The 21,554-nt window shown below is 34.3% G+C and overlaps 1 protein-coding gene across 7 annotated transcripts in view; it reads right to left on the reverse strand.

The window, feature by feature from the left end:
- Positions 1-20,994, reverse strand: part of eps15l1b (epidermal growth factor receptor pathway substrate 15-like 1b) — a 77,140-nt gene extending 56,146 nt beyond the window's left edge. For 6 of the 7 annotated variants that reach the window (XM_058799672.1, XM_058799664.1, XM_058799646.1 and 3 more), the window contains exons 1-19: positions 20,908-20,949; positions 18,661-18,702; positions 17,918-18,007; positions 17,772-17,819; positions 17,030-17,131; positions 16,690-16,755; positions 16,451-16,576; positions 15,687-15,746; positions 15,077-15,349; positions 12,424-12,587; positions 12,083-12,239; positions 11,325-11,387; positions 10,171-10,256; positions 9,979-10,051; positions 9,591-9,752; positions 7,327-7,524; positions 6,077-6,226; positions 1,164-1,278; positions 1-44 (exon numbers count right to left, since the gene is read on the reverse strand). The exon at positions 1-44 is cut by the window's left edge and continues 57 nt beyond it. In XM_058799672.1, coding sequence (XP_058655655.1) covers positions 1-44; positions 1,164-1,278; positions 6,077-6,226; positions 7,327-7,524; positions 9,591-9,752; positions 9,979-10,051; positions 10,171-10,256; positions 11,325-11,387; positions 12,083-12,239; positions 12,424-12,587; positions 15,077-15,349; positions 15,687-15,746; positions 16,451-16,576; positions 16,690-16,755; positions 17,030-17,131; positions 17,772-17,819; positions 17,918-18,007; positions 18,661-18,702; positions 20,908-20,934 — 2,046 coding nt within the window. In that variant the 5' untranslated portion in view covers positions 20,935-20,949. Of the gene's footprint in view, positions 45-1,163; positions 1,279-6,076; positions 6,227-7,326; positions 7,525-9,590; positions 9,753-9,978; positions 10,052-10,170; positions 10,257-11,324; positions 11,388-12,082; positions 12,240-12,423; positions 12,588-15,076; positions 15,350-15,686; positions 15,747-16,450; positions 16,577-16,689; positions 16,756-17,029; positions 17,132-17,771; positions 17,820-17,917; positions 18,008-18,660; positions 18,703-20,907 lie in introns of all 7 variants that reach the window. The other variant, XM_058799628.1, reaches the window with a different exon arrangement.
- Positions 20,995-21,554: the final 560 nt, after the last annotated feature.

The following is a 21,554-nucleotide window of genomic DNA, read 5'->3' on the forward strand; positions in this document are numbered from 1 at the left end:
GAACGGGTCTTTTTGCTTGAACGGATCTCCTCCGAACGGATCAGCTGGAGAACAACAATTCACACGCAAATGTCACAAACATCGTTAATCATTCAGAAACCATCAGTCATTACATTTAGATGAAATATCAATGAAAGTTTACTCTGCAAACAAATAAGTATCTTTTTTTTTATTTGTTTCTGCAACTAAAAAAGGTATTTGCAACTTTTCATCTAACAATTATTTTTTCTTGCAATTGTGAGTTTTAATCCAGCAATTCAGATTTTTTTATTTGCTATTATGTTTTTTTTCTCAGAATTTTTTTTGAAAAAACAGCAGAATTGAAAATATAAACTCATATATATATATATATATATATATATATATATATATATATATATATATATATATATATATATATATATATATATATATAAATTCTGACTTTTATCTTGCAGTTCCAAGTTTCTATTCATATTTTTTATTTCTCTGAATACTTTGTTTACATCACACAAGTCTGTTTTTATTTGCACCAAAAAAATACATAAAGAGGGTATGTGCAACATTTTCTCTCAATTATGTTTTCTTGCAATTCCGAGTTTATATCTCACAATTCAGGCTTCATATCACGTAACCTTGACTTTTTTTCTCAGAATTGGAAAAAATAATTAATTAATAATTTTAATAATTAAATAAAATTTTTGGAATCAAAACGTATGTCTAATTAATTAAAATCATGAAACTTACATAATTTAACAACAATTTATTAAAAAGTTTAATAAAAAAAATTAGGGCCCTATGAAATATGTTTTATTTTTTTCTTAAAGTATGGTTTATTTTTTACCAAATTCTGTGTTTTGAGTTTTAATTTTTCTGGATTCCATCTTTAAGGTTTTATTAAACTAACAATCAAAAAGTATGCCTAATTAAATGAATGATCTTGTCATTTAGACTTTTTTTTTTCTCAGAGTTGCAATCCTGCAATTTCATATCTTGCAATTTTGACTTTTTTTCTGATAATTGTGAGATATAAACTCTGATTTGTGCATCTTGGTCTTTTTGTCTTGTGTGCATCTTGCATTTTTTATGCAATATCCCATAATTTACATAACAATCGGAGGATGGAAACAGTTATTGAGTGTGCACTGAATGTGTTTGATGTATGAAGGCAGACAAAAGCCCACCTTTATGGAAGGGGTCACTTTTGAAGGGGTCTTCACTCTGGAAGGGGTCTGCGTTCAGGCCTTGAGAGCCACTACTGTTAAACATGGCCATCCTGGACTTAACCAATGAATCCTCCTGAAACACACACAGCATTCAGCTCATGTTTGCTCTGCTCCTCTGACTGCGGGGAAAATATTATCATTGTAATGAGTATGAAGAGGGCATCGTTCAGCTCTACAGGACGCCGAGCCGCGTCTTCATTTCCTGCGCTGGATCTTCTGACGTCAGACGTCACAGAAAGAGTGAGCCGTTTGACAGTGGGCCAGTGTGTGGCGTAATTACATTAACAATAACAAGAGTAAAGGAACTCTGACGGACATGTGTGTGTGGTGTTGTGTGGTTTCCCTTTAACCTTTCGATGGAAGGCCAAGCTGAAGTTAATTTAAATGAGAACAAACATGTGGACTGAAACATAATAAGACCAAACATTCAAACCATATTTCCTTCACAATTTAAGGATTATTCAAAGTTCAAGGAGGTGTGTTACTGTAGAGGTGATTTCAAAAGTTAAAATGTTGTCTGTATTTACCCTAGTAAATTACTCCTCGATTAGTAAAAACAAACAGGAAACAGATTTACAGTAAATACACTGATAACCAGAGTTTCCAAACCTTTTGACTACGACTTTTCCATCATTGGAATATTACCTTACTGGATAATGTAATAACTGGATCAAATCTTTTCACAGAGATTTTTAGCCAATTAAATATTTATAGTTTCCATGATTACATTTCCATGTTTTTTTCAAGGGCTGGAAATCGCAATGTAAAAATTCAAGGTTTCCCATGACCACTGGGACGTCTGTATAACAGAAAAGTGTTAACTGTAATTTTACTTTAGTCACAGGTTATTACTTTTGACAAATGTTTCTTTTAATTTAGTCATTATTTCACCCTGTTGAATAATTTTGTCCAAAATGGCAAATAACTGAAATAATATATGTTTAAGTTGAAATACTAAAATTACTAAAACTGAAATAAAACTAAATTTAAATAATTTTAAGTTAAATAAAACTGATAACACTAAAAAAAAAAAAATAACACTGGCCAAAGGAAATTGCTAAAACAAGCACTAAACAAGTATTAAAATTAGGGGTGTCCCAGACTAAGGATTTTCACAGTCGAATTGGAATTTTCGAATCTTGTCGACTGATAGTCGAATCATATGTTTGGGGGCGGGGCCAAAATATATCACCAAGAGTCAAGTCAGACAGTCATAATTACTGACGTTAACACACAGGGAAAATGTGTAACGGAGGCCTCACAGATACAAAAATAACGTTTTATGTTTTGACTAAAAGATAGTTAGCGTTAAACGTCAGCGAAACCCGAAATTTTTACAACGATGCTCTCATTATGCTATCAAATGCTCTCAGCATTTGATAGCAGGTTTTCAATCAATGGGATTTAACACATAATTTATGCCATATAGAATACGCTTCGTTATTTATACAACATTACGTCAATATTACGACTTATAGGCTATCTGCACAAAATGCCTCGAATGCATGAACGCGTCTGCGCGGCTCTGAATGAACTCCTTTTGTGGATGCGTTCTTCACGTAACAACGTGCAGAAACACAGCAACTAAACTCTAAAACGTCACAGCGTTTTATTATAATAGTGTTCTCATTATAATGTTATGTATATGACAGTGCAAGTCATAGTTATTAATATTCTGCATTGTTGTTCTGCTCGCACCGCGCGCTGAAGAGATAATCACCGTAGTACTACAATGAAGCGCTTTACTGCAGCGTAACTCAAATGCATCTTATACCAGATAATTAATATATACACGATATATATAAACCGGCTGAAATATTTTGAAATCACTTATACCCTACCTGATCAAAAAAATCCAGTCTTTCACTCTGTCTTGTTAAAGATTTAAATCCTTGCCGCCAAGATGTTGGATTAAGTGAAATCTATAGGGGTGGTTGAATTTATTCACGCACGTTAAAAATATTTATTAAAAGCTTCTTTCTTTTCAGATTCTTATTTACAGCATTATCATAATAGGCTGTATATTAAATTATTGGGAGAAAACCAGTAGTTATGTGAAATTAGACATTGAGCACCCCCATATGATCATAACACCCTGTGAATATTCGACTGTGAGATTGGGAGTCGAATCGGGCTCCTCCTATCGAAGCATCGAATCTTCGAACTATTCGAGGTCACCCCTAATTAAAACTAAATGTGTGAAAATGTAACAGACCGAATGTAATCAAATTTAAACTTTTTTTTTTTTTTTTTAAAGGTGGGGTATGTATTTTTTCAAAAATGCAGGACCAGGACCATTAGCTACCAGAAATCATTTACCCCACCTTTAATTGAAAACATTCAATAATTTAAACAAAAATGGTAATTGCTACAAACTAAAATATACAACTAAAAGCTTCGTCATCACAATTTCAAAAAATATTGTCTTTTGTTTTTTTCCCTGTATATTTAGCCAAGATTTCATCAGTATTAATTAATTTAGTTTAAAATGGCACATAATTTTATTAGTTAAAACTAAAACTATTAAAAATCATTTTCATTAATTTCAATAAAAATAAAACAAAATAAAATATAAATGTTAGATTAAAAACTTAAACGTAAAGATTAATACAGAAATAGAAATATAGAAATAAATAACAATATAAAAAGTACAAAATTAAAAAAACTAAAATTAAAAACATTTAGTAATTTAAAAAAATGGTCGTTGCTACAAATGAACAACTATAAATACTATAATATACAACTAAAAGCTGAGTAAACCTAAAACTAATCTAAAAGCGTAGTTTCAAAAACTCCTGGTATATCTATGACCATGGAGAACCCTGTAATTCTTTAAACTCATTTCAAAAACGGCTAAATATGTAAATCCGGTTATTATTTGCTTGGTTTCACTCAGGTCACACATTTGTCCACTCACAGGGTTCCCACACCTTGGTTAACTTCAAATTCAAGGACCTTTCAAGGACGTTCCAGGTCCAATACCCTCAAATTCAAGGACTTAATGTGGGGACACATTTCAAGTGAGAGCTAAGGTTACATTGCGTCACCTTGTAAGATACATTGTTACAGTTTTCATGTGTCAAGCACAACTATGCAAAAAAGCAATTTTTTTTTTTTTTTGCATTTATTTTTGGCCATATGACAGAAATCTGATATTTGTCGTATTTCTGTTTTGCATAAAATGGAATAATATTTGGTACATACTATACTGTATTCTAAAATGATCTGATATTAACTTTTGCATGGATTTTATTGAAAAGAGCTAAGGCTCATGTAACCAGAAGTTTTAAGATATATGAATATGCTTTTAAGTTTTTCTTGCCTCATGGCTTTACATTATCTTAACAAGCAAAGCAATTCAACATTACATCCTTTGGATCTCTGGCAAGCCATTCTTTGTAATCTTCTTTGGTGAGTCAAATATCTTGAAATTTGTATTTTTCAGGCATCACGTTTCAGCGGTTTCAGCCTATTTTTGCAATGTTTCACGGTGTGTCTGTGAAACGTTGAGGTACCATCTTAGTAGTTTCGGGGGCGTGTGAACGTCATGGCAACGAACAACACAAAGTACCTCACGTGGGAAACACTTAACGTAACGCATAAATGTGCAATGTAAATCAAGCAAGCTAGTATGCACAAAGTGTTGGCGAAATAACACATTAGCGGACCGGAGGGAATAATATGGAATTTTCAAGGACCTGTATCTATGTTGGTTTATTTTCAAAAACTTTCCAGGGCCTTGAAAATTTTTTATCAGATTCACAAACTTTCAAGGATTTCAAGGACCCGTGGGAACCCTGCACTCAGTTTAAAGCTGCAGTCCGTAACTTTTTTTGGTTAAAAATGATCCGAGATCAATATTTGAGCAAGTACATAACCAGCCAGTGTTCAAAACTACTGCCTTACTTTAGCCAGATTCACAACTGTGATCTTATAATAATGTTTTCTAATTTGAGTGGTACGGGTAGGTTTTCGCAGGAAATTCGAGCATGCCGCTGCATCATTACGTCACGTCTGTAAACATAAAGATTGAGTCCCGGCTAGTAGGCTATCACATGTGAGGATTCTGCAGGTGGCGGCTCGTTTATAGCCTTTTCTCACAGCAGCTAGAATAATTAAATGTATCATTTTCATGGCGAATTATAATCCAGAAAGGGTTTATGAAATACATGTGAATGAAATTAAATTATACTCCAGTTTTAAATGTGCTTCTGATTACAGATAGCCAAGGATTACACAAGATTTGTATTTTAAAGAAAACAAGCTCGAAGGGAGCATAGTTTGCTTTTTGGGTTAAAAAATGTTCTTAATGGTATGAGATTAGACTGTACAGAAATTGAAATCTATACGTTAATACACACTATACCCATAGTCACACAATGCTGATGTTGTTAACATTAGATTCATCCGCGCTGGAGCCGTGCCGAGTACAACCCCACGCATGGAAGATAATTCCGCAAGTAACTGCAATTCCAGGTTTTCACACATAGATGGCGACAAAGAGGCAAAACTTACAGACTGCAGCTTTAAGTTGAAACAACCTGGAAAATCTCCTTAGACTGATGATATACGGGGCAACTTTTTTCGGGCAATGTACCTTGGGCACTTTCCCAGTGAGAATGGGTAACAAATTTCTATCTGGATACTTTAAATCAGTCGCAGGCCCTGTGTCTCACCTAGTTGCCCGTTGATGCCAACATTAACCAAAGTTGCCCAGTAATATTGCTCAAAAAGTTGCCCTGTGTATCATCAGCCTTAAAGTTCAACGTACACATACACCTGTGTATCTCAAAATCAGGTGCACTTCAGCTCACAGGAGCACATGAGGAGGACATGAGGAGGACATTTGTGAAGCGTGCGTGACTCCTGACCTTGGCGTCAGCGGTGGAGCTCTCCTCAGCGATGAGCTGGTCCAGTTCGGCCAGGCTGGTCGTGTTGTCGTTCAGAGCTTTGCTGTAGCGCTCGATGGTCTTATTGAGCTCCCGCTGAACCTCCTGTATCTCCCTGAGCTCACTGCGCGTCTGCGGGAACACGTTCACAACCCAGACGTCACTTTACTGCAGGTACTTCAAGAAAGAAGTTTAGAATATTACACATAATTAATAAATCACAGCTATTTGGACACTGGGGTTGCAAAAAATTATGTTGTTCGGATTTCACTGATTGATTTTTTTACACTATGTTTTGCAAGGTGTTTGATATGCTGAAGTGAGATATCGCAGTTTCTTTATTTTTATTTCTTTATTTGTTTTTTCTCCTTTTGAAATGTTATTACGATTTTTGGTCATAATTAATTTGCAAAAATATGTTGCTAAAAAAAAATTGTTATTATTTTTTTTAAATCACAGCACTCTCAATTTAACATCACCTGTAGTGCCGTATTGCAATTATAAAAATAAAAAAAAGATTCAGGATGCAAATGTCATTCAAATGCATTATTATTGGTATCAAATATGCAGTGGATTTATATTTATTTATAATTTATAGCAAGATTGAAGTCCTAAAATCTTAAATGGCAAGAACAAAGATTAACAAATTTATAAAAATGTACAAAAAACTATATTTGACATTTCAGATTAATACAAGGCACAATTTTTAAATTAAAAACATTGTCTATTTACATTATAAATTGTGCAGTTTTAGTATCACTAAAATATAAATATTCAGATTTTTTCATTTTTCTAATTTTTTATTTTAGTTAAAGTTTTAGCATTTGTATTGTGCTTTTATCACTTTTATGAGTTTTTTAACGCGTTTATATATTTATTTTATTAATTTTTATTTCAGTATTAGTTTTAGTTATTTTAGCACATTAAGTTAAACTAAATAAAACATGATAAATATTGCCTTGCCTTATATATATATATATATATATATATATACACACACACATACAATTAATTATAAATCTTATCTTATTTTATTATTTAATTCAGCTAATGTTTATTAGTAAACTAGACGAGTAACTAAACGGTCCATAAAATATGTTTAACAGTCACAGGAGTTTGACAAAGGCGGCGTAATGATGGCTCTTTGCCTTTCAGTAAATAACCATGTGTAAATCTTGAATGACCTGAAGGGCACCTAGTAAAAACAGCGTGTGTGTGTTGGTGTGTGTGACCTGGTCCATCTCGTCCTGCGATGTCTTCAGCAGTTTGAGGATGCTGTCCAGCTTGGCTTTCCCAGCATGCAGACCCTCCTCCAAACGCTCCTCCTCTTGTTCCAGACAGTACAGGTCCGTCTTCGTTCTGCTCACCTCCTTCTCCTGCATCTGTACGTCTGACTCCTGAGACAGGATCTGTGTCTGCAGCGATGTGATCTACACGCACACAATCAAACGCTGTGAATGATTCAGTCACTAATGTACCAGAATCAACATGCTTGTTTTAGACATTTGATTTTCAGCATAAAGTCATTCAAACCATATATCCTTCATAGTTTAAGGATTATTCCAATACAACTTGCATTGGAGATTTACATTACAGCAATCTAAACTGTTATCTAAAAGTTATAGATTGTCAGTATTTACCCTTTGTTTTTACTAAGGCAGCTACTAAATGACTTCAAATGCATTTGTAAAAACAAACAGGAAACATGTTTACAGTAAATACACTGATAGGAAGGGTTTCCAAACTCACTAGCACAACTTTTCCGGTCATTATAAGGAAAAGTCACTCTCCAGAGCACATTTACAAAGACAGATTTTAATCCAATTAAATATTTTATAGTTTCCATGATTAAACTTCCATGTTTTTTTCAAAGCCTAGAAATGGCAATGTACTCGTTCCAGGTTTTCAACACTGGGAGGCCTGTATAATGGAAACGGTGTTACTTTAGTCATGTTTGGGTTTCGACAAATTTAGTTAATATTTAGTTATATTTTCAAAAATTTTCAATTTAAAATAAATTTTGTCCAAAACTGCCCATCATTTCAGCAGGAGGTGAAACTAATCTAAAACCTTTAGATGAAATTTTGCCTTGGCAACTAACTGAAATAAAAGTTAAAATACCAAAATTATTAAAACTAAAACTGAAATAAAAATAAATCAAAGCTAAACAGAAATATACATAAAAAAGGCAAAAGAGCAGAAAAACTGAAATATAAATATTAGATGAAAAACTTTAAAAACTCAAGTAAAACTGAGAAATGTTGCCTTGCCAACAACCTGAACTAAAAGAAGCTTAAGTACTAAAATTACTAAAACTTAAACTAAATATAATAAACTAAATGTATAAAAAACCAAAATGAATAAAAATGGCAAAAAGCACATAAAATTACTGAAACAAAATTGAAAGCTAAAAATATGAAAATAAATACTAACTCAAAATATGAATAATTACTATGAAAACCTATAGACTGAAAAAAACACTGGTGAATGGAAATTAATAAAATGACTAAAATGCAACTAAAATTTACATTTTTAAACAAATGTGGTGTTGTGTATATTATATAAGGCTCAATCATTGATTAACAAATGTGCGTGTTTATTTTAGCACTTCAGTCAGTGAACACTCAGCCTGTAAAACACTAAAATAAATATCAAAGAAATAATACAGTTAAATACACTTTGTCTACCTCACGCGAGCGGTGCGGCCCGGCGAGAACCCATTATAATCAGTGATGCTGTCTACACTAGATGCGGCGCGATACGACACGACAAATCCCTCACAGTAAACTGCCTTGTCCTATTTATGACTACTGACACAAAGTTCAAATGTCCTGTAGACAGACTCGACCTGTTGTGCCGCGACGCGGCGTCCGGTTTAGACACGGTTCACTGTTCCCCCACCAAGCAAGCGGGCGCGTTAACTCCACATCCGCACGCGCTCTCTGTGGAATAGGAATCGCGGCGTATGTTGCCACATTTCTTGTTAGCATCTTCCATTTACCGCTGTCTCGTTCGTATTTGACCAGTTTGGAGAAAGCCTCACCAATACAAACCTGACCAGCCGGGCGTTTGTGGTCACGTGAACTTGAAGACACTTGTACAAACACGGATGGGTGGCATGAATGGAAATTATTCCAGGTGGGTTTCCCAACAAGGTCCATCGCTCATCACAAAATAAATTTGCTGAATGCAGAATAAACTGTATTTTCCAGCACTCAAACCTGCCAGTCTAAAGGAAATGCCGTGCATGGCGTTTAAGGTAATTTGTGAATTAGCATCGATTTATAGTCTAAATAAAATAATCTGCAACTGTTACTATTATTAAACTTGTATACAAAACTTTGTATTACGCTTGTTATAGAGTGTGTGACGTCACGTGCACTACCGCCGGTGGCAATAGACAACCACGGTGACAACCGACCACCGCAGTGATGCGGTTGTCACGGCGACCATCACAGCCCTACTTCTGTGCAAACTCAAATCGAGCGCGTCTCACTTTAGCGTTCTCCTCCTGCCACTTGTTCTTGGTCTCGTCCAGCATGCTCTCCAGTTTGGCTCTCTGCTGCTCCATCTCACCGAGTCGCTCCTGACCGTCCCGTTTCTGGTGCTCCAAATCCTGAAGGCCCACGTTTTCATGCTCCAGGTCTCTCTGCACCACCTGCAAACAATCAGCATTTCAATTAAGTAAATTTGGACTTTTAAGACACTTTTACAGTGTCTTGAGCCTCCTTTTTTCTTTAAATGCATGGAAAAGAGCAGTGTGAACATTTCATGTTTCACGCTCTCTTTCTTCTCACATAACATAATAAACTCAAATCAGTATTTAATTTCCATGTTTTTGTTTGGCTCTGTAACAAGTGGGACAAAGCACAGACCAGCCTCACCTGCACTTCACTATTCCTCTGTCGCAGAGCTTCCTCTTTCTGCCTGATTTCTGTCTCCAATATGTGTTTCTCACTATGCACCAAAAAAAATTCAAATGAGCAAAAAGCAAAGAGAGCAAAATAAGTAAGCAGAGAAATGCCAGTTGTATGGTTATGTGTAGCGTATAATTCTCCATGCACAAACTCTCTGACCTCTGCAGCTGGGAGATTTCTTGGTTGATGTCATCAAGATCCTTGATTCCCGTCAGCTCAACCAACCCAACAGAACTGCTGCTGTCCTGGAAATATCATGTTATGTAAGAGACAGTCACACTCTGTCATCTACAGTACATGTGGATAATTATGCAGTACACAGAGATGAGCACTAGATGGCGTTCTCATCGCCTGAACATAAAGACAACATACTGTACAAGCAAAACTGACTATTTACATTCTTATTGCAAATTATCTTTAAAGAAAATAAATTTTTATTCAACATCATAAAACTGAATAAAAACAAAGCAAAAACTAATTTGATACACATTCTTTATTTGTAATTTCATAGATGCAGAGTTTAGAAATCTTGTTCAATCTTATGCAGAAATAATTTTTTTAAATCGAATTTAAGAAAAATTCGAGTTATTATTTTAGTTTTTTTTTTTTTTATCGTTACAGTTTTTTATTAATATTCTGATTTAGATCATTTAAATTTTAGCTACATGTTTAGTAATTTTGTTATGTGCTTTTGTCTTTTTTAATTTTTCTAAATATTAATATTTAGGCTTAATAATTTTTTATTTGAATTTTGGTTTTAGGTTTCATTATATTTCCAGTTAGTAATTTTGGTGCACAAATTAAACTAAAATTAGAAAAACAAATTCCATCTAATATCTACTTTCTCACCGCCTGAACATAAAGACACAATCTTCACGCATCATGAAATCAAAACAGACTATTTGCATTCTTACTGCAAATTATTTTTTAAGAAAATAAATATTTGCTTTCATAATTTTTCCATCATCCTGGAATATGAACATGGATATGTCTTCCAACATAGTTGTTTGAGAAACAAAAAGCTACTCGCTGCATGAGTTAGGTTTAAAAGAATTGTTCCCAAACATATAACATGCAAGAAACACACTAATCACTGCAATAATGATCCAATGCTAGACTCTTTTTGCTTATTTAAATCCAAATGGCGACTTTTTTAGCCAGGCAGTGTATTTTAAATTCATTTTACAAGTTTTACAAATAAGATTGTCACTGTTCACATTTATTTAGAGAATATTTATTCTCTCAGTGGTTCACGCAGGATCTCGATAGCAGCTTCCGCACACAGTAACACGTCACAGATGTGTCAGACTCACTCTGCTCAGACTGGTCAACGGGGTCAACTCAAATGTGACTGATGGTGTGAATCCCGAGACAATCTGGAGAAGAAAAACAAGAGAACGGCAGACTGACATATCAGAAATATCAGACATGTTCATGTGTATTTAAATCAGGTGCACATGACTTCGGTAACACTTTATTTTACAGTGTCCTTGTTACACGTTACAAGTATTTATTATAGTAATACCAGTAAATTAAGCATAATTAAATGCAACTAACCCTAAACCAAACCCTAATCCTAACCATGTACAGTAAGTACATGTTAATTAATATTACTTGGTACTTAACTGTATAATTACAATGTAACACAATACATTAAAATAAAGATAAATACTGTAATTAACACATTGCTCATTTTTAGCATTAACTAACATCAAAGGGATAATTGGTAACCAAACAGTTATCGGTAGCCACTGTAGCCTTAGTATAGAGAAGAAGAAAAAAAAATGATGGTATTCAATGGCTACTCTCAGCTGTTTGTTTACCAACTTTCTTTAAAATATCTTCTTTTGTGTTCAACAGAAGAAAGAAACTCCAGGTTTGGGGACAACTTGAGGGTGAGCAAATGATGACAGAATTTTCATTTTTGGGTGAATTATCCTTTTAAATAATGAGACCTTATTGTAATGGGTTACCACAATATGATGATAAATGAGGAGCCCTTAAGGCTAAAGCGATCCTGATTTTGATTGTGACAGGACGCATGTCATGCATGTGCGTTTTGTCCTCTCACCGGAGTGCTGGCGGCTCCACTCTCTGACAGTGGTATCATCTCAGGGGTCAGACTCTGAGGAGGATCCACTCCTTTCACCTTCTCCTGAATCAGGTGCATCGCCAGACAGAACTGCTCTTTGGTGAGTTTGCCTGTACGCTGAGTGTCCGCCAGCGACCTGCAGACCAAAACAACAGAAAACTTTGTGAACCTAAGTATGAAAGGAGGAGAATGTGAAACATAACAAATCCTGCAGCATGGAAAGTTGATTTGGCAAACACAAAAATAGTTTTAAAAAGGCTGTGGGTGAGACTGAGAATGAGATTGCATTTGACTGTTTAATCCAAATTTGATGGTCTCACCATATGTGTGCCAGCACGCTCTGAGGCAGCCGAGAGTTCATGAAGATACCCATCACTTCAACCCCTCCAACCATCCCATCAAAATCAGAGTCTGCCAGTTCAAAGATCTCCTCGTACTGCTCTCTGTCTTCCAACGGCACCACCCAGTGATCAGAGGTCGCTTGCTAAGACAAATACAGGGGACGTTTGGAATAGCACAGGGCTATATAATTTTTGCAATGTGTATACTACGTGCATTGTGTGAATTTTCTATATGCCTCAGCCCAAATTTGCAGTTTACAACCAGAGGACACTGTCTGAGATACTATATTGCACAATGCAATGTCTCTAGGGTGTATTCAGGTCATGTTGGAAAGATCATATTTATGCACATGAATGCACGTAAGCCAATAAGTTGGAGGAATGTGAGAAAACATGTTGGATGCAATGGATGCATCAAATGTATTAATAGTAATTTTGTTAAAATGAATGAAATAGTTTTTTTTTTGTTTTGTTTTTTACAATTAAACTAAATCTAAGTTGCATGTACAAAATAGCGTAGTATTGTACAGTTTCAATAGAATATAAAACAACTGAATTTACAGCACCTTCATAAATTAAATAAAAACAGATGCACATTATTTGGTAATCTATAGAGGTAGAGTTTAAAAGTTTTATGCAAAAATGGTACATGCAGAAATCATTTGTGCAGTGTAATTTTAGTATTATTTATATGCTGACTTTTTAAATTCATATTTTAAATTAGATTTTTATTAAATTAGATACTTTCAGTTTTCATTTTTATTTTATTTAAATTTTTAGTCATTTTTTTATGTGTTATTATTATTATTGTTATTTTTTATTAATTACTATATATGTTTAATTTATTTTAATTTTAGTTTCAGTTCAGTTTTAGTTTTTATTTATTTTATTTCCAGTTATCCAGTTATTCCAGTAATTTTGGTGCTTGAAGTTAAACTAAACTAAAACTAGAAATGTTTTTCATCTAATATTCATATTTTATTTTAGCTTTACTTTTTGATATTTACTCTGATATTGAGTATTATGATTCCTCTGGTTGCTTTTTATATGTTCATGCAGTACACTAATATTCCTTTCAGAACGCATGCATGCTTGCGCACAAATGCCAAAAACTTCACAGTCCACAAACCTCAAATGGTTCAATTTCTTTTGCTATCTGGCTGCTCATGAAGTTTACAATGAAAGGGTCTTGTACAGGTTTAGTTATTGAGTAACTAATAATGAACTGTGTTACTTGCTCAAAGAACTGTAGGCTTCCAAACAATGTAGAAAATTGTGCACAAACAAACTTTCCCTTTTAAAGGGGTCATTGGATGCCCATTTTCCACAAGTTCATATGATTCTTTAGGGTCTATAACATACTTTGAAAAGTCTATAACATACTTTGCTTAAAATTTCTCAATGGTAGTGTAAAACAACACCATTTTTACCCTGTCAAAAACAGCTCTGCACACAGCAAGCCGTTTTAGTGCATGTTTCTTTAAATGCTAATGAGCTCTGGTCACTCCGCCCCTCTCTTCCGTGGGGTGACGAGCCGTTCTCATGAGACTGTTTACTTTAGCCACGGAACATTATTAGGAAAGGCGATTTGCAAAGATTCATAAAAGAACCTTATACTCACTTCTTCTGTAGGTGAGGCTGGATCATGAGTGATTCACGTGAACATAAACGCATTTAGGTAGATCGGGGGCACATTCTCTTCAAAAAAAAAAGGTAATCCACTGTATCTTCTAGGGCTGGGACAATAAATCAATGCAGAATCGATTCCTGGATCAATTCTGAGATTTTCTGAATGCATCGCGATTCCTCTGGAATCGATTCGGAGCATAGATTTTAATAGCAGATGGCACTGTAATCTATTTTTTATCCACACATTCAAATGCTCATGAAGAAGAGCGCTTGTGTGTTCGGCTGAGTCTGTAATTTCACCTCGACTCAGAATGTTTTTATGACACGAGATTAATGTAAACACAGCGCACTGTGAACACCCTTGTAATTCGCTTCAACCTTTTCGAATTGTATGAATGATTATTTTAGGTTCAAGTATGTGTAAGGATTTGGAAACAAGCAGAGTACGACTGTTTCTAAAGCATGCAGCGCCATCTGCTGTTCAAAATTAAGCTCAGAATTGATTCCAGATGAATCGCGATGCATATGGAAAATCTCAGAATCGATCCAGGAAGCGATTTTACATCGATTTATCGCCCCAGCCCTACGTCTTCAGCAGCTCAGATGTCAGGAGTAAATGACGACTGCTATGTTCTGATGACAGCTCACTCAGGGCGTGTCTAAGGTAAAACGCTGGTGTCAATCAACAATCGTGTTATGTCACACAGCCAAGAAGCTGAGAACGGATTGATTTGAGGAAAGGGGTTATTTATAGGGATTTTTTTTTTAAAAAGTGGATTTTTGTCATTATAGGGTGGATGTGTGCAAACACTGCCAACACACATTTTTGTTCAAACAACATGTAAAAGTGAATTTTTTAAAATCTGTGAATTATTTTGTAGGCAACTCTGTAAACATGAGAACTAGAGCTCCAGGAGCTGATAAGAATGTGGTTGGACCGGTATTATGAGTGTTAGATCAAGATCGACAGGTTTACATGCAGCACGACGGCTCTGGTGTTCACCTGTGTGTGTGTTTGAGGCTGCGGTGGTGTCGGGGTGGAGCGCTTGAACGAGTTCGACGGAGACAGATTTGTGCTGCTACCCAGAGGACTCTTGGAAAGCACCGGCGTGGGCCGCAGGTTCTCCTTCAGGAGGAACGGACTAGAGGGAAGAACAGGAACGGATCCCGGAAGAGCGCCCGCGATCTTCTTCCGCTTGGATGGAGGAATGAGAGAGGTGGGGAGGGAGGATGGCATAGGCTCCTTCTCTCTGGCTGCATAAACCAGGTGCATCACCTGCAAAAAGCAAATGATGTGACTCGCTTTCCTAAAGTCGAAAAATTGAGCATTGGAATTTCTCTTTCTGATTTTTCAGCAACTGGCCTGTTTCCTCCTGTCACTGATGATAACATCCACAAATCCACTTACTCTTGAATCTATTTTGTGTTATATATTACACATTGGACAGTGTGAATAATACTAAAAATTAAAAGTAAAAAGACACATGATTGCACCTGGATCACATACACCGTAAGACGACACACGCTGTACTTCAATCCTTAGTGTTAGAGGTTTGATCACATCACTACTAATAAACAACATGGTATTTTGTTTGATGCATTAATTGGCTTACCACTGAAAACTCTTCTTTATCCAAGTGTCCATCTTTGTCAATGTCACTGAGATCCCAAATCTACAAGACAGAGATAGAGAAGTCGAAAAAACATTTATGTAATCATGATGAAGTTCATTTATGAATATACTAAAGATCTAAACTATAATATAAAGTACGTCAAATATTAGCAATATTAAACATGTTTAATATTCTGCATCAGTCTGAATTGGTCACTTTTGTAACATTATAATACTACACTTATTATATTACCTCTGATACCTCAAATTCTTTACTGATAAAAGAACTGCATTTATTTGATCAAAAACAAAACAAAAACAATAATTTTGAAAATTATTATTTCAATTTAAAATAAGTGTTTGCTATTATATAGTCAAATGTAATTTATTTCTGTGATCAAAGCTGTATTTTCAGCATCATTGCTCCAGTCTTCAGTGTCACATGATCCTTCAGAAATCATTCTAATATACTGATATATAATAAACATTTCTGATTATTATCAATGTTGAAAACAGTTGTGCTGCCCAATATTTTTGTGGAAACTGTGATACATTTTATTTTTCTGGATTTTCTGATGAATAGTAAGTTCAAAAAACTTGAAAAATAAATATTTATAACATTATTAGCCTTACTTTTTTATTTTTGCAAAATTTAATGCAAAATAAAAGTAACAAAGAATATCAGGAAAATATCAGTAAAAACTAAGTGGCTATTTGTCTATATCAGTGAAAGCTGTATATCTATAAAGTAAAACAGATAATCACCTTTCCAAGCACATCGAGAGGCAGGTTTGAGTTCATTAGGACTGGTTTCACTTTATCACCTGACAGCAGCCCACCAATCGGAGACAGACTCTCAAATATCCCATCATACTTGGCTTTATCTTCCGGCTGGTGAAGCCAAACACAATGAAAAAGAGACAATCACTGTGTGATGAACAAATCTGAAACTATTTAAATAAGTTTTTCATTACAAATCTGATTTTATTCCAGTAATTCTGTACCTTTATTATCCAGCTGGAATCAGCAGCAGAGGTTGTGATGTTCAGGGACGGGCTGCCGCCATCTCTCTGAAAAAACACAAGGCATCGCGGATATTTACATGTATTTGATTTAACAGATGCTTTAAACCCAAACAACTTACAAATCAGCATGCAAACACAAGCGATTAACTGTCAACATCAGCTACCGTACTCAACAGGATGACAGTAAGATATTTGACACATACTAGAGTTATTTACAAAGCATAATTTCACCACGTCTATACACATGCTATTCAGATCAAATTTACAGAAAAACATATGTGGGTCACTGACTTCAGGTATCTAAAGTGCCTAAACTCACAAATTTAGGGATGGGTGCAGAGATGTTCTGGCTTAGACTGTTTAGACTGACATCACTTCCTCCTTGAGCAGAAGCCACCAGCCTCAGAGCAGTGAAGAAACCCTTAATAGAGATTGCAAACAGGGTTTAAACCAGTGTTATTAAAAGTTAACAGAAGCTAAAAGTAAAAACAAATAAAAAAAACTTGTTGCTAAAAATGTTAGAAAAAATTATATATATATATATATAAACAAACACTTAGTTTAACTTGATGTACCAAAATAACTAAAACTAAAAATTTAAATAAATAAACAAATAATAAAAATTACAAAAACACAACTATATACTATACAGAAAATTATCTCAATTATACTAAAACAACAAAACAACATGGAAAAAAATGTGACATTGTATGATATTCCTTAAAATCATGTTTTAATAAATTGTATTATTATTATTACTTTGAGAATTACATTATTCTGTACAATATTAATATATATCTGTGATAATTAATTCATGTAAAACCAAAAGTTTTATTTTGGCAGGTTGTATCTTTTTTTTAGACCAAAATCTGGCTCAGTGAGATTCATAAAAGTGGAAATTTTTACTTTCCATCGAACATAATGGTGAAACTGTACAAGCAGGATTTAAGACTCCAAATAAATGAAGAGCTGATACAAATTACATCAATATGACGGCAAAGAACATAACGGAAAGTCATCTAATTGTGTAAAGGCCTGTTCTGACAAACAATGGTATTTACCTTTTTATCCAAGTAACCTTTTCTCTCTGGGTCTGACAGATCCCAGATCTGTAAAGAGAGGAAAAAATCTGTAATTTTCCACCAACGGTTCCAGTGCTGCATCTCAAGGCTTTCAGATGTTCGGTGACGTGATTATTTATTCTCACCTGACCCAATGTGCTGTCCGAAAGCCCGGATTTCTTTAAGAACTGAGCGGCTTCTGCAGCGCCCACTTTCCCAGTGTTTCCCGGATCCACCTGCAACAAACACGACAGGCCATCAGAGTCACTTATAATGACAGGAACCAAAGATGAACAACACATCATCAGTATAAGCCAATATGTGACCCTGGACCACAAAACCAGTCTTAAGTGTACATTTTTCGAAATTTAGATTTATGCATCATCTGAAAGCTGAATAAATAAGCGTTCCATTGATGTATGGTTTGTTAGGATCGGACAATATTTGGCTGAGATACAACTATTTGGAAATCTGGAATCTGAGGGTGCAAAAAAATCAAAATATTGAGAAAATCGCCTTTAATGTTGTCCAAATGAAGTTCTTAGCAATGCATATTACTAATCAAAAATTAAGTTTTGATACATTTACGGTAAGAAATTTACAAAATATCTTCATGGAACATGATCTTTACTTAATATCCTAATGATTTTTGGCATAAAAGAAAAGTGTACGATTTTGACCCATACAATGTATTTTTGGCTATTGCTACAAATATACCCCCAGCGACTTAAGACTGGTTTTGTATTACATATATTAATATTATACTTCACTGGGGTGACATTGGGAGCACATAATATCGGGGCTTTATTTATTCCATTTTAAATAGCATTGGTAATTTCCTGACATTTCTATACAGGTTCATCTCATAAATCATATTCAATGCATTTACCTGTCTGTAGAAGCTCTCATATGTAGGGTTTCCACTTGATAACTGCATAAATAAGAATAAAAATTAATAAAATGACAGTAAAATTATAAATACATTGGTAAAACTTTACAATAAGGTTCCTATATGATTAATGAACAAAGATTAAGTATTTCTAAAACATATTCATCGTAGTCAATTTCAACATTTACTAATACACTATTAAAATTAAAAGTTGTACCTGTTAACAATATTTATTGGCTCTTAGCTAACAATGAACTGCTGTATCTTAACTAACTTTAAAAGATATTAAGAAATACTGTACATACTTACTGTATACTAAATTGCTGATTATTAATGGAGTAACTTATGTTACCTAATAGAACCTTACTCTAAAGAGTTACCAATATATTGAAATACAAATATAAAAAAATTAATATATATATATATATATATATATATATATATATATATGTATGTATATTTACATTTTGACATAATTTCTTACAAAAATGAAGTACATTTCAAGCCCGTAGGCAGGGGGGGTTCGGGTGGTTCGAACGAACCCCCCCTCACTGCCAAAGGTCCAGAATTTAAGTCGGGGTTTTTTTTTTTTTTTTCATGTGATTATTGTCATCATTGTTTTAATCAATGCTTGTGACAAATATTCTGGGTTGCTGTTTCAAATTAATATGATACATTATTGTAGCTGGACGTATGTGTGTGTGCCGCGCGTGCAGTTCAGAGAGAGTTCTCGCAATACACTTTTCAAAGCAACGGTGAAGAAGCATCGCCTCTGAATGATGGGGGTAGGGGTTATATATATATATATATATATATATATATATATATATATATATATATATATATATATATTAATTAAAAGGATTTCTATATTTTATCCACTCAATAGTCTACAATATAATAGCCATATAAACGTAGCGTAATTATAATAATAAAACATAGTGGGATAGACTGGAGCCAATGGAAATGCTTCTCCTTCGGTGAGAACTTCAAAGCAGACCGCTTGAGGTAAATTATCTGGAAGAATACAGAGGTAAAAATTCAAAATGTGGAGGTTTGTTTTATAATATATGATAGACTGACACAACTAAGGGATCTGTTCAACTGAATATTATCACGATTTCAAATGTTACATTGCATTTATAGTTTAATAAACAAGTAGCCTAATATGTAGTCACTTACCATTTAGACGCAATATTGACGTTTTTGTTCTATTTCACCAACGAAAAAAGTTACAGAAGAAAAGCAACACTCAGCATGGTGTTTTGTTATTGAATGATTCATCATTTTGAACGAATCGTTTTAATGAATGACTCACAGTCACTTGCCGCCACCTATTGGCGGTTTAGTTTCATGTTTAAAAGTAGGCTATCGTCATCGTCGTTGTTGTTTTTACATTTGTTTAAACATCAATCTCATAAATTATTTATTACAGTTGTAATCTTGCAGTGTAAATTATTTAATTTGATTGATAACAGCCCTTATTATTAAAACTGAATTTGATCAAATGTAAGAATTTGACATGAAAGATAAAGCTTAAAAAGATAAAGTAGCCTAGAAATAAATAATTTTTAACCTTTAATATTAGAATGATGTACCAAATGTTCATATTGATTGTGTTTGCAATTTTTATTTTCACAATGATGATTCTCAAAAGATCACGGTCATATTATTTTACGATAAATACCACCATGATGTATAAAGTATGTATGATTACTGTTTTACAGTATTACAGTAAAGGGCAGGGGCTGCTGTGGGCATCGATGACGTCACAGGATGAAAACATAGGATTCTCTCGTTAAAGACAATGTACACAAACGGACTGCTGGCATAATATATCGTACAAAATCATAATATTGCTTCTGAACGAAATTTTGAACAATTCACAGACAGGAATCATATAAAAAAAACACATCAGTTTCGTAATGGTGCTGCACAAACAGCTGTCACGACATAAAGAGAGCCAAAAAGTTGCAAAACAGCGACCTTGAAAGCGCAAATCAGTCAGTAATCAATTAAAGGACATTATTAAAATACATAACGAGACAAAACTGAAAAACTAACTGAGAAATATTCGCTAACAACAATCGATAACTGCGCCTGTTTCACCGGATAGCCTAATTTTCGTGTATTTTACGCCTAAACGAGACGTAACAGCATTTTCTACAACCAGAGACCACGATCTATATAATTCTTCTGAAAATGTTTTTTATAGTTTAGTTGTAATTAAACTTTTAAAGTCATTACCTGACTGAGTGGCGTGAGCGCCGCCATATTTCCTGATTCACGCGCACAGGACTTCGTCTCGTGAACGCGCACAGCCAATGTCAAACGTGAAAACACTATGAGTTTAATGAGTTGCTAATTCATTAAAGATCGTATCTTCGGTTTGTTTCACTAAATTAATTTTACTTAAGTTATTTTGACTTATTAACGTATTCTTAAGTCTCAGGCCTACTAAATGAAGTTAATCTGCAACGATTGTGGACAAATATGTGCATATCCGATTGTGGACACAGTTCATAATTATCTATATTATTAATCTAAAATGCAAAATCAGGTAAAAAGCATGCAAAACATAATGCAGAACAGAAAATATCTAGAAAATAATTCGTTTTAAATGATATATGTAAAATAATGTTATGGGAGAATGTGCGATAGGCCTAGGTTTACTGTAGTAAAGTAAAGAAAAGGAAAACAGAAAAGAAAGAAATCAGTAGCCTACATGTATCTGAAGATCCTCTGATTCCTTAAGAGAAGTAGTCTCTAGTCAATAGTCAGTATTGTGCGGTAAAATGTCTCCATCTTGTGTATCAGATTTGTAAATGCAATGCATACAGTAAAACTGATGTGATAGGAATAAAGAATGGGACTCAAAGGACTAGTCAGCTTTT

The sequence above is a fragment of the Onychostoma macrolepis genome, chromosome 02 (assembly GCF_012432095.1).
Source record: "Onychostoma macrolepis isolate SWU-2019 chromosome 02, ASM1243209v1, whole genome shotgun sequence".
Lineage (NCBI taxonomy): Eukaryota > Metazoa > Chordata > Actinopteri > Cypriniformes > Cyprinidae > Onychostoma > Onychostoma macrolepis.